The sequence below is a fragment of the Glossina fuscipes genome, unplaced genomic scaffold (assembly GCF_014805625.2).
Source record: "Glossina fuscipes isolate IAEA_lab_2018 unplaced genomic scaffold, Yale_Gfus_2 26, whole genome shotgun sequence".
Classification (NCBI taxonomy): domain Eukaryota; kingdom Metazoa; phylum Arthropoda; class Insecta; order Diptera; family Glossinidae; genus Glossina; species Glossina fuscipes.
Window position 1 is genome coordinate 3,991,597 of NW_023998421.1, and position 14,766 is coordinate 4,006,362.

At 32.7% G+C, this 14,766-nt stretch overlaps 1 protein-coding gene across 2 annotated transcripts in view; it reads right to left on the bottom strand.

Moving 5' to 3' along the window:
- LOC119635240 (cadherin-related tumor suppressor-like) overlaps nt 1–14,766 on the bottom strand; it is a 117,190-nt gene that overhangs the window by 25,999 nt on the left and 76,425 nt on the right. The window contains exon 2 of one of the 2 annotated variants that reach the window (XM_038029922.1): nt 13,999–14,064. The exons of the other annotated variant lie outside the window; for it this stretch is intronic. Within the exon in view, the coding sequence (XP_037885850.1) occupies nt 14,023–14,064 (42 nt within the window). The 3' untranslated portion in view covers nt 13,999–14,022. Of the gene's footprint in view, nt 1–13,998; nt 14,065–14,766 lie in introns of those variants that run through there. 2 annotated transcript variants of the gene reach the window in all.

Sequence of the window (14,766 nt, forward strand, 5' to 3'; positions counted from 1 at the left end):
AAATAAATAGTCACACGTACGCTGTTTCTCGAAGCTAGTTGGGAGTCATTTGTCCAAAGGGGGTATTTTAATAAATCTTGATAAGCGGAAACGCTATGTGCCACTGAGAAAAAATATCTTCAATCTTAAGCATTTAATTTAGCAGAATTTCACTCAGCTTTTTGGCTTATATATATATGTTATAAAAGCCAACTTGGAATAAAGAATTGAATTCACGCTTATAATGAGATTCCAAAACATTACAAGCAATTATATGGCTACGATAAATGCTTTCCTTTATTAACTTTTCGTTTTACTTTGAAAAGGCGTAACACGCCTTTATTCCACTCCCGACAATGCCAAGCCTCTCAAATCTTTATATTCAAGCTTTCCATTTTTTCCTCTTCCCAAATTTTTCGTTTGCTATTAACTTAAGTTAATTTGCTGCAATATTTTCCATGCAGAGCATTTTAAACCCGAAACCCGGCCCGACATTTGATCAGTGGTTAGTGTATAACCAGCGTAACAGTGTTAAGAAAATGAAGAAAAATAAGAGAGGTAAGAGAATTGTTTTAGAGTCTTATGCACGTAGCCCAGGACTTGAATTAATATATTACTTTAAGTCTAATAAACATTCACGCAGAAATAAAATTTTTTAAAACTTTTTAATGGAAATACACAACAATTTTTTTTCTCATCCTTCGCGAAACTTTAGGAATAATATCATCATGACCACATTCAAGTGTGATATGTTGCTTTGAATGTAGTGAATAAGCAGAAAGCTCTAAGTGCTAATATTTCAGATTTTCATCATGTCAGGAATACGCCCGTAGGAATCTGACAAAATGCATTGGGAATATAAAGAGTGTAAATAACAACAAGGGACGTTTGGCAAGCATTACTTGTAAACAACTTTTGGTGCTCTAGAAAATATTCAATTTAAGATGATTTTTAAAAGCATTTTGCCGCCATAAGTAAAAACTTAATAATGATTATAATTGAGAAATTGATACGTAATTGAGGTAATTATATTGTCAAGAAACAATTTGATATATTGTCTTTTCTCGAAATCCTTTACATTCTCGCAGAGGCTTCGGAACAATAAACCCAACAATTAAGGGAATATTGGACAATAGCCCTTCTTCGTGTTTGGCCTTAAAGAAGTAGCATCAATAGAGTTCTGGCGAGATGAAACAAGTCGTTACAACTCCTATTAATGGGACCGTGTAGAACGCCTACCATTATGATATTCTAGCTTCAATAAAATGTGAAATAAAATTCAAAATGATCAACTCAAATCTAATAAAACAAACATTTTACAACGTTTTACTATAAATTGAACTGAACAAAAAGAAAAAGAAAAAGAGGAAAAAAAAAAAAAAAGAAAGAAGAAAGGAAAAACAAAATTTAATGCTCTTATTTTGCATATCAATAACAATCGATCAGAGATCACATAGAGATTTACAAAATAAAAAATAAGAGAAAAAAAAAAAAAATAAAAAAACATAAAACAGCAAGATTACGCGTAGCAACAAACAAACATATGAAATGGTGTTCTCTTGTTTACTACTTTAGCATCAAGGCATTTTTTGTTGGTGCTGTTGTTTTATATATAAAGTTTAGATGCCACCATAACTACAAATACTACCACTATCACTGCTGCCACTTAACTGTCTTATAGTTAAGGTTAAAGCTAAGGCTATGAAACTGCTGCTCCTGTTGTTATTATGGCAACAATGATAGCTGTTCTTCTGCTTATTATTGCTGTTGTTAACATTGCAACGCATTTATTAGCCTTAAGCAAAAAATTATGCAAAAACCTAAGTAAAGAAAAAAATAAAAAAATAAAAAATAATAATAAAAAAATAAAGGAAAACAGAGCAACTGCTGCTGTGGCCTAAACTTGATGTAAACTTGGCTTCTATTTATATGTATGCATATATATAGACATATAGATACATAGATACATACGGTCGGCAAGCAAGTAAGTGTGTTTATGTATATATGTTCTTGAATTTGTGAAACTTTAACTTAAGTCGATTTCTATATATACATAGATATAGGTATATATACATGTATATATGTACATGTATATTATTTGCATATATGCAGCTAACGGCTACATATAGAGTTGTAAGCCAACAAGTCCGTCAGCCGGGTAGCTAGCCAGTGCGCAAGCTAAACATTTAGCTTTTCTTTCGTGCAGTGAGTGCAGTGCAGTAGGCGTGTCAAAAGTTATAAATTATAATTTTTTGTTTTGTATAAATATACCCACAAACTCGAACGGCAAAAAAAAAAAAGTAAAGCAAGAGAACATAATGTATAAGAGAGGCAGAAGGGAGGGGAAAAAACTTGACGTTAACATTAAATTATCGACACAAGAAGAAAAATATTTAGTCTTACCAAAGCTGCTTTCCTTTCAAGAAAACCACCACCACCACCACCACCACCACCACTACAACTACAACTACAACTACAACCACAATCACCATCGTCACCACCATCACCGCCATCACCATCACTACTACCATCATCATCACAACTATCACAAAGTAAAGTACTTTACTTTAAAGAGCTGTTGTGTTTTGCAGCCATACGCCAGGAATTATAGCAATTTTCAAACATTAACGTAAAGAATCATGATTTTATATATATATATATATAGACAAAAATAATATGTATATTCGCACACATACTTATATGGAATGTTTGCTGGCTGGCAAGCAGGCAGGCAGGCAAGCATACATAAGAAGAATATAAAACATTGTTATGATAAAAGTATCGTATGCAAATGCATTTTTTTTCTTTTTTTGGCAGTTTAATTGGCCTCAATTAAGCTACAGATGCGTACACACAATAGAAACTAAGTTGATGCGTGTTGGCAAAAAAAAAAAAAAAAAAAAAAAAAGAATTTAAAAAATCTCTCACCACTAATAACAATAAGGACAGACAGCACAGACTTAATCAAAATATCACCCGTAAATAAAGCCGACAACATTTTCGTTAATGCATGTAACAAAAGGTTATATTCGGCTTTATTCAATCCTTTTGATATTCAATACATATGGTGGATATGTGGTGAAAACAAAAAAAAAGAAAAAAATAACTTGCTTCGGAAGAAAGGAATGAGACGAAAGAACGAACACTTCTTTTTTTTTCCGAAAGTAAGTAATTTTGATAGACTCAGATTTCCCTTTGAAATCGCACGCACTGACATTGATGGAGATTAATTCATATGTAATTGTTTCAAAGTTCAACTGAAAAGTAAATTGTTAGATACGTTACATACAAAAAAAAATAAAAGAGTATTCATATATCAGTATGAATGCAAGGTATTTCAGTCTAGTGCACACCCTACTTCTTTTGTCTTCGAATTTATTCCTTTGGTCTAAATAAATTGTAATAATCATAACAATAAAGGGTGCATAACAATTGGCCAATCAAGACCATTTCTTACGCTGATCTTTTAATTGCCACTTACAGAGTTGCATGGAGTTTATGGACTTTTATTATTATACTCTACACCGTCTGTGTATTAGGTTAGGTTAGGTTGCGAATGTACGCAACACCTAGAATTAATTGCTATAGACACACTTCTTATTATACCGAACGATTCACAGTTACATTTAGACTAGAATTAATGGAACATTTTGATGAAATTCAATACAGTGACATATTTTTCCCAAAGACGAACGCTGTTGAAAATTCTTCAGATTGGACTAGCCATTCAACCACTTCCCATAAGAAGCCCTATTTTGGAAAGTTGTATAGGGTGCTTATCTGATTAACTGTAGTCGATCGTGATTCACAACAGCGCTTTTAACCTTAAAATTGCTAGCTTTTGCCTAAAAGCTTCGGAAGCATTTCCAATGTCAAATGAATTGTCATTGATAGGTCACTGCATAATACCGTTGATTTCCACCACCTTTAATGAGCTGACGGACGGCTCGGGGAAGAATTTATGTCCGCTTAGAAAGTAAGGTTGACCGTTAAGTAGAAGGAATTAAAGGTAGGGATGAGACTTTTCGTAGTGATTATGAATTCAGTTTTAAAATTACATATTTCTCTCTCTTTCTTCTGTCTAACGACACAAAATGTCGACATATTCACAAATGCGATCTCAAAGACAATTTTACGGTTCGCAAGAGAGCACCGAAAATCCAATAATTTCGATTTTTTATAATATCCTTAACGCAGCACTTTCTAAGCAACTACGTAGGATATATTCCATAAATTAATTGAAACATTTTTTTGACCAATAAGAGAATGCCATTTTCCATCGAAACTGAAGGTTCTCATGCAAACACTCGTCATTCATAAAAAATCAATATTTCTAAAAAATCGCACTCGTTTCTCTGGCTATGGGCAAAATGATTAAATATTCTTTGTCCTTTTGACTTTAAATTTGTTTGAATTACTTTGCTTGGTTTAGAGCCGCTTTATTTCATCTTAATTCTCACCTTTCTTTTACACCAAATCACATCGTGTGTGATTGTGAGGCCCCTTTGTAGATCATCGGAATAATTAAAACATTACTGTCAAATATTGCACACAGACTACATATATTTTTGATTTCGAATTATATAAAAGATTTATTTATTGATGAGAGTTCTCCTGATTGGTTGGGCTGAAGTGGCGGTTACTGTTTTTAAAATCGTACACACAGTTCTCCAACGCATCCCTCTACTTAAACTCGTCTTCCATTGGGTCCTTGCTGTGCAAAATATAGGATTTCTTTCTGATTACGTGCTTGCAAGGCTTATCACTTTATAATAATTGAAGTTTTGCGACATCGTGACTAATTTCAAATTCGCAGATACATGTTGTTCTTAGTGTTAATTGCTAATTTTAAGTAAAGTTAAAAAAAAAACCTTTAGAATAGACTATGGAATGAGAAAAATATTTATGTTCAAAGATCAAATCACACGAGAATCAAAAATTCATCGTTATCAAGCATTTTCTTTCTTTTATATCCATGGAGTATACATGAAATTTGCCAAAAATTCATAACTTGCACATATGCATTGAAGGGAAACTCTGGAATATATTTAGCAATGTCTTTGCCTTGGTCATGCATTTTAATCTTTAACAGAATCCCAATCACTGCTGGGACTGCGGGTTCGAAACTTGGTTACATTTCACACTGCTTTTAATTTACATAAAAATTACTCACTTTTTTTATTTTGATGGCAGAATTATCAAAAGTTACACTAATCCTTAAAAAGATATTACATTTCAACACTTAATCGCTTTTAATTATTTAACAGGATTATTGCGGCGTTGCCTGGGTACGTTGTGGTCTAATGGTTAGGGCGTCGAGCAAACATATTTAAAACCGAGGTTCAATTCTTGCTACGGCCAGAAGTGCAAGTTGCTTTTTTGATTTGAAATAATGCAATATCTAACAGTAATTGTCTTGCCTTTCTTTTGTAAATTATTGTTTTGTTATAATTTTTTTTCTTTCTGTCAATTTATTATAGATAAATATCCAATATTCACTTTAATTATGGCCTCAGCGGCGTAATGGCATTTTAAAGGCAAGTTAGCAAAATTATATTCCATAAATGTCTAAGATAACAACATAATGTACGTAGTTGCATTTGTTCATGACTATAAAGAAAAAAATAAAAGAATTATTACCAGCTGGGCCCGAATCTCGTAGATCCGTCATTGTTAAAATTTTTGGCGCACAATGCTTTTATTTATGGTTATAAAAAGGTGAATGGAATAAAATGTATCTTTCATCTCGTACTTCGCAAAAGGGTATTGTGACGAAAAAATTAATCCACTAAAACTAATCCACTTTCACTAACATTCTACTCACCAAATCGTTTTATTTGATATCCATACCGATGGTATTTTATTAAGAAAGATTTAATCCACCACGTTGTTGTGTTCATCATATTTATTTTACAATTAACGCATTTTTAGATAAATAACAAATACATCTTCAGTTGAGGAATATACAAAGTAATTTGGAAGATTCTGTCTTATTTACCTTATGATTAATGAGAGTAAGACCTCAAAAAAGTGAAAAAAAAAGAAATTTAATCAATTACAACTTTATGTGGGCGTGGCTGAGTTTGTCCATCTTTTCTCGTGAACCGTAGCAATTTCCGTAATGTAAATGCAGAAAATTTAAGCTTTATACCTTTTACAATTTGTCAACAATGAGCAAAAACCTACAAGTAGATATTTTCATTTTTGCGAGCAGGAGAGTGTCGACACGCACACCAGCCAGCCACAAAACGAACGGAGATGACTCAATCGATTCGTAATTTCATGCTGATTAAGATCATTTTAGTGAAGCGTTTGACTTAGTTAACGCTAACTTATTGATCTTCAAATTCTAGGTCTCTGGCTTCCATTTGCACTTTGTGGGTTGTCCCTCGTGTCCTTCAAGGCAGTTACTTAGCGTCCCTTTTATTTATTCTATACATTAATGATCGGCCCTTGGTGATTAAATGCAGCCACATCTTAATGTACGCTGACGATATTAAACAGTTTTCTTCCTTCTCAAAAAGGCTATATATACGCATTGTCGGATTTACACTTGAGCAAGCCTACGTTGTAAGGTCTACTGCCTATAGGTGTTAGGTAGGCTTAATACAATCTGTACAAGAGCAACACTTGCTGTTTGCCTTTAGATATTTGACTTGTTAGCCGCTTGTGTCTCTGCCTTACCTTGGAAAACGTATTCTTGGTGTTTCCTACTTAGTTAATAAACGGTGCAATCAATTCGTCACATCCTACTTGGTGAGATAAACGTCTCTCTAGCAATTTTGCTCTCATAAAATCTGGACATTATGCATACAACTACTAGCTTTTCAATTCGTTCAGAGCTCTTTGCAGACATCTAAACGGTACCTATCTCGGTTAATCTCAATATCGGACTCTTTAAATTCTCTCAAAACAACTATCCTTAATATGTGAGATTTGACTATGCCTTAGTATGATTCGAAAATTGATTGCTACTGTATCGGTTGTATTGTACTGTTATCGGTTGCCAAACTTTCGCAATGGCTTTAAGGTGCGCCCGCAACTCAGATCAGTACTAGCTCTGAGTGCGCCTGTGTCCTAGAAACGCACATACTTTTTTTTCTCTCCTATTTATTTATCCTTCTCCTTTTATCTTTTTGCCTTTATTTCTCTTTTTGAAAAAAAAAACATAAAAAAAGAATAGACGCACTTTATAGGATCTCTGACGCTTCTTTTCAGATGTTGCAAACGTTACGACAAGATGAGTGTACCTGCAGAAATAATTATTCACGAGACACTTAAAATGTAATCTAAGAGACCAGAAATTTTTGATTTGATTATCTTGAAGTGTTAATTAAATTTCGTTAGAAGTTTTTAAAGGCCTGCTCTGAATGTGTTTATACAAATAAATAAAAAATTTTTCCTCGCAACTAAACCAAAACAAAGGTGCAATGTAATTTTTCCATATATGTAATTATTTTGGTATTAACTTTTCACTTTTGCTTTCCAAGCAAACTTCATGCTTTATGCTTTTGTACTAACTCGTATACGATAAGCCTTTGGAGCTTAAATTTTTGGATAACGAGTTGAAATAAGTTTAAGTTTTTATGTCTGCTGCCTGATATTTTCAAAATCACGTCCATTCTTCTCTGGTTAAAGTTTTTTTTTATTTTATTTTTCTAGATTCAAAATTTTGGCCTCGCTAGAATGATTCCATTCTTACCAAGTTTTAATATTTTTGAAAAATAATTTTTTTGCCAAGTACTGCTATTTTCACAACTTTCCTTCTATTCAAAAATTGTCAAAAATAAGTTTTGTCCACCATTGCGATGGTGGTGGTGGACATTAAATAGTATTTAGTTCATTTTCTTCTTCATCCCTAACCAATGCGCCAAGCAACGTTGCGTAGTTTTGTCTACCTTTCAAGAGAAGATCTTTTTTTTTTTTTATTATTTTTTTTTCTGTTTTGTAGAGGAAGCTACAAAAATCTGCCACGTCAATACTGCAACAAAAATTAATAAAATAAATAACTTTACTTAGCTCAAAGCGCCGTTACAGACATTATCGCTTATTTTTATACTGTACAGGCCTACATTTAACACTTTTAACTCTTCCTAAATAATAATTAAAAGAATTTTTACAGTTCAAAGAAAATCATAACAATTTTTATGGCGTTTCTCTCTACTATACACGTAATAACACACGTCGCTACGAATATAATTATATATCTGATGCATTTATTACTGAAGAAAGCCAAAGAGGAATAAATATTAACGACATGGTTACTGGTCTAAACTGAAAAATAACTGCGCTGGCCTTCTCAATTTTTTTGTCTTTAAAGTCAGTGTAGTTCTCGCTCGATATTGTAATTAGCGTCGTTACTAATTCGATAATGAAAAACAAAAGGAAAGGGAAGTTCCACCATTTTCTTTCATTTTGGCACCCTACGGCACTTGTAATACAAGGGTGTTTAAAAGTTAGTGCGGATGTACGCAGCACTTAGAAGGACTTGAGATAGACTCACCATTTATTGTACCAATCAAATCAAAATCACTTCCAGAATCGGTCCATCCCTGTCTACCCTTCGTGTATTTTTTTGTTATACCTATGGGCTACAATTTTTGATGCGTTTTGATCAAATTTGATACTCCGATATATTTTGGCCAAAACACGAACGCCATTGAAAGGAATTAGCATCGGACCACTTCCCAAATCCTTATTCTCATTTTAAGAAATTATTACTTAGAACGATATTCCAAATTTTACGCAATATTTGAGTTTGCCCTTATACCTGCCGTAACATATTGGCCACATTTCAAGGTTAGTAAAAGTACAGTACTAAACGAAAGAGCAACGCGTTTTGATTGTTGAACAATATTTCAAAACTATGAAATTTTGGCCATAAGAGGAGGTCAAAAAGGAGGCTTGTTGCTCGATATCGCGCAGCGATAGCCCAGTTTTTTCTGCCCAAATTGGATGGTATTAATGTAAAGGATAGGTGGCTTCAACAAGATGGTGCCGCATTCCATATACCTCTTGAAAAAATTCGGTTACTGCATGAGACATTCCCCGCTCGGGTATTCTCTCGTTTCTATGCTCAGCATAACTTGTCAGCAGAACCGTGGAGGCCATTTGCCCGGTGTGCTATCACGCATATGACCTTATCTTATATGCATTATGGGTCAATAAAAAAATTACAATTTTCTATTTAATTCAAATCTTGAGTAAATTTTGGGACACCCAACACATTGTTATTGGTGGTGTTTTGGTGGAGGGTACTATATATCACCATAGCGGTTTTGGTTGTTTTTTATTTGAAGAAAACCTGCCTCGATCAATCAAGTTAAAAAACAAGTCAAAACACTACAGTGGGACGCGGCTCCCCCTTAACCACACTTCACCACTTCGTTCATAGAATCCCCTTTCAGGATAAGGTCTTGTATGGAGAGTGGTTGTAAAAGTGGTCCCATCCAAACCATTTCCAATAGCGTTCACACAGGTCCATGTATCAAATTTAATCAAAATATCTCAAAAGTTGCAGTCTGCAGAGTGAACACCAAAAAAGAAGACAGACGGACAGACAGACAAACGTAGGTCAATTTAGTAAGTTTTTCTAAACCGATCAGTATAATGAAAAGTGGATCTATCTCGTCGTCGTTCTATATGTTGCATACATCCGCACAAAATTAATATAAGTTTGCAGCACAAATAGTGTAAGATGTAAAAAGTCCCATCATATGAATAACAAATTCGTTTATGCATCTATTTTAGGACACCAGGACACGAACGTTAACTATTATTAAGATTCCGAATAAAAGGAAGGCTTAACTCATTAAGCAGTAACTTGCTTGTTTGAAAGTTTGAAGTAATTGTAAGTGTTTTCGACACATTTTTATTTACATTTCTCTAAAATCTAAACGCATACCATTTTAGGATTTGTTATTGAATGCCATTAAAATGTATTTAACTTTATTTGAAGTCATTGCAATTGAATTAAAAAAGAATTATGTACAAGTTTGTTAAAATTTATAACATTACATACTGAGTATGTGCACACAAGTAGTATTTTGTGCGTGTTTGAAAACGAGAACATTATTTAAAATACAAAAAAAGAAAAAACATTATGCACTTCCTTACGACAGCAACAACAAGTGAGTCAGTCGCACCTCAAATTCTAGTATTGTTGTGCGCCGATTTTAAATTGTATTTTAATTTATTTTCTCTTCATTATATTGAATACGTACGAATATATGCACAGCTATAAGTATGCATATACGTAGCGCATGCATATATGTATATATATATATATATATATATATATATATATATATATATATATGTGCCTTTTAAACAGGAGATAATTACCGATTAATGCGGTACAATTTTAATTCTTGTAATTGATTTACATTTTATAGCCTTTTTCTCTATGCCTCTCTAATTCGGTACAGTTTTCAATTTAATGCAATAAATGCTCCTATTGTGTATGTATGAATGCATTTTGTGTGCGTATTATATCTTTGCAAGCAAGTAGGTATAATTCAATGGGTATATCAGACACTTAGCAAATTTATTGGTTGACTTCTTTTAACAAAAGTAAAGTATACGATTTCTTCTTCTTCTTCTTGCTCTTCTTATTTTTCATTTTCGTTTGTCGTTAAATTGATTCTGGTTGTAGTGTGTTAATGCGGTTTGTTTCATTCCCTTTCCTTTTTTTTTTTTATTGTACTGTTGGTTGTTGGTTTTCTTTCTGATTTTCATTTGCGTTGCATTTTCTTATTACAAAAATAAATAAATAAAAGAATACATTAAAAATTGCGTTAATGACAGAGAGAAGGAAAAAAGTAAACGCTGTATATTGTTGTTGTTGTTGTTGTTGTTATTGTCGTTCTTGTAGATTTATTTTAAGCTTAATTGTTCCACTCTACCATCCATGCTCGGATTCACACATTCAGACATACAACAAGTGTTATGTCGATCTTTAAAAAGTCGCTTAAAGTTGTGTGTGAATGTTTGGAAAAATTATGTAAATTCATGCATTCATGCGATTAATGGTCATATATTATATGGATGTTTCCACTGTAACACTAAACTCAACACTTACCTAAACGCAAACACACACACACACACACACACACATTCATATACATAGAGTTAGGTACACACCCGTAAATGCACGTTCTTCGTAAATGCTTACGTGGCAATAATTATGCTAAGAGATTTTTTATTGTTGCTGTTGTTCTGTCGCTAAGAAATTGACTTGTAACTGAAAGCACATGAAATGGATGTTTTTTTCCATTTCATTTCTTTTCAAAAGTAACTACAACTACAACAATAAAGAGGAAAATAAATGTGAAAATGTAATTTATGTAAATCCTTTTCTAAAGACTCAACAGCACCGGCAATATCTCAAATTGGAAAAAAGAAAAGAATAAAAAGGGAAAGAAAAATATTAAAAAAATAAATAAATAAAAAAACGAGAACATGGTTAATTTTTCACAATTCTTTTCAATTAAGATGAAATTTAATTACTTCCTTTTCTCTGTTAGATACCTAAAATAAAATCATTGTTGTTAAGGTTCTACACGGATTTATAAGTTTAGACGTTCACACACATTTTAAATTGCATCAAGGGGAAAAGTTTGTCACATCTTTTTCCAATAAATGACTTTAGAGGCATGTAACCTTGCTAAGAAGTACTATAGTGCGTGCGAAAGGTGTCAATCCGTGGACAATTTAGAAAAGAATAATAATGAGTTGAGTCAGTTATGGCGAAATAAAATGACTTTTTGAATACAAGTCGAAACAGTGAAGACAATAAAGCTTTTCAAGCTCGTGACAAAATTCGTGGTACCTATGATGAAAATATTTCCGCAATATTAACAGCATGAAAATGTGATGCTGAAGAAGCTTCGCGCTCTGTTCATCCAATCGTTGCTGAAATCACCAAATTCTTCAAAAAAAGTCAGGAAGGTTGGCACATTTCATCTTATAGCATCGTTATGACATCGCAAATATACACCAAAAAAATAATTTTGAACCATTCGCAAGAAAATATTGATACTTGGATAACGTTTGAGTTAAGAGACAAAAATTTAATGAACTGAATTTCCATCTGTGAATCGCTGCTGAAGTAGAAACAAAAGCAATGGAATCAATTTTTAAGAAAACAATTGTGGGCAATGAAGACCAAAAAAAGTCGTGGTCCAAGACGCATGAAACTGTGTGGAAACAATGCCAGAGCCTGGGTTTACGGTCCGCGAAGAAACGCTTTGCATTTGGTGCGATTTGAAAGCATTCGTGGACCATAACCTCGAGCTGCAACGACCTGGCCAGAAGATTAGTGAGCGCATAATTGAGATAAAGTCTTCAGAGAGAGATCTTGGTTGTGTTGGAGTTTTCATTGATCCGTCGTACAGTGTAGATGTTGCCCATTCGATCAGCATTTGTTTCGTTCGCTATTGAACACTTTTATCGTTGTAAACTTAACTTCGAAAGAAACCCGTGAAAATGGCTTGGTTCAGCTTTGCGCACTGAGTTCACAGGAGCTCCTCTTTCATAACATAATCATTAATTATCAGTCACAATGGCGCATATATAACGAAATAAAATGTATTTGAAATATAAGAAAACTTTATGTTTGAATTTTGGATAGAAATGAATATTTCTCCTCGAAATCACCAAGTTTCTCCCAAAGGGGGCATCCGCAAGCTACGCGCTAAGCGCTGAAAGTAGATCTTAAATAAATCTGAATTTTCTCAGAAAGTATCGGAAATACGGAGACACACCTACTAAAAATTCATATGACCATATAAGGATTACTTTAGTAAAAAGTATTTACTCCGCTTTGCCTAAATGTATTTATCTAGATTTGTTTTTGTATTTGTGCGCATGAAAACATTATTATTATGCATTAAATTATCTACGAAATAAATCATTCATTATAAAGTTAAAACCGATTGCAACGACACAGAGAGAGAAAGCGAAAGGTATAAATCTCTTATTGATCGTTAATAAATCAATATCTCGCATAATATTTTATAGGAAAGCTTGTCTCACCGGTGAATCCCATTAGATGTTATTGACAATCTTTTTTTTAAGCATTATATTAAATAAAGTCATCGATCAGCCATTCAAAAAAAATAAATTGCAAGTGAAAGTTTTATAATAAAATTTTTTAATGCGAGTTTACGTAACTGACTTCCTTGATAATCCGCACACATATATTTCTATAGCATAGAAAACTTTACAAAAATTTTACCAATAACAAACACATAAACAAAAATACACAAACGACGCTATAGATGCGAATATTGTTAAGAATGTTTTTAGGAGTGTTAAAGTCGACCTTTTACAAGTGATCGAATTCTTTGCATTCTTCTTGTAAAAGCCTTCGCTCCCATTTGCTTCTATTTTTGTATTTTTATATGAGATCCCATATGTTATTAAATGCGAAGTTATTGCTGTAGTTTCAAACTACTTTTACAGCCAGATACTTAAAGTACGGGCTTAAAGTAGGAGAAATGGGAAATGGTCTATTTTGTGTCTATATGAAGAAAGTAAAACTAATTGAGAAATGTTTCTATGCGAAAAAATTGTTTTTGCGATTTTCAACGGCGACCGATCCAAAAAACAATTGCAAAAACATTCTATTACAACTTTTAACAATCGAAACGTATTCCAATATATATATATCACTCTAACTATAGTGGCACTTATCGCACACGTAGTTTACTAGAGGAAAACTTTTCTCTTGTTTTGAAAGAAAGAGTTTTCTTTTGCGCTTTTCCATCAAAGCAATATTGGAGATAGTGTTTTATTTCAATCCTTTGAAAAAAGATATTTTTAAAAAACGTAATAGAGACAAGATACGAAATTTCAAAGATAAATCAAAATGAAAGACAATATAAGAGGTTACGGCTGCTGTAAAAACAACAATTTACAAGCTAACAAGCAAAACTAATTCTGTGTTTTAAGATCACTCATATGCTTACTTATCAATTATAAACAAAAAAAAAAAAAAAAATTTACCTACTTTTGATTTTAAAAATTCTCTAAAATTAATTTTTACGCAATAATTTTGACTTGAGAGTATACTTCGATACTGACCTGTAAAGAAAAAAAGCAGAAAAAATAAATTATGGTAAAAATAATAAAACATTACAGAGATTAAATTTTAATTGCAATTTGATCTAAAAGCTATTTGGATCGTTGTGACAATAAAGTGCAGTTTTTTGTGAAAGCGTGTGTCACGTACACCCAGACATTTCAATTTAGTTATACGTGATTATTGCATTTTTTACATTAACTGGCAATATTCTTTATCACATAAATATGATAATAAAACGAGAAATACATTAAATGCAAATTGGAATGCTAAGAGTTCATTTTATTATTGTTCTTTCATAAATATATTGCTATCTGTACGCATAGTGGGCTCTCAGAATAGAATCATTATCAAATATATACATATATATCTATATATATATATATGTGTATCATAGCGTATGTGCACTTAAAAATGCAGGTTATATAGTTTATATACTCATTCTTTCTAAGCATTTAAGATAGTGTAACGTCATATCATGGGCGAAAACATCAGCCCGTTAGGTAAGAAAGTTTCGACCGTTCGTGCCTCTATATGGGTTTTTGTATCTGTATTGTGTTAGGTGTAATCAAGTGAGAAGTGTTCGTTCAATAGAAAGTGAAACCCCATTACCACCGAACTAGATACGTTTACAATGACACGTACTCCTATCCGTTACAACATCAGACTGTCTGACTTTTAGACTTTGTTAATACAATATATTA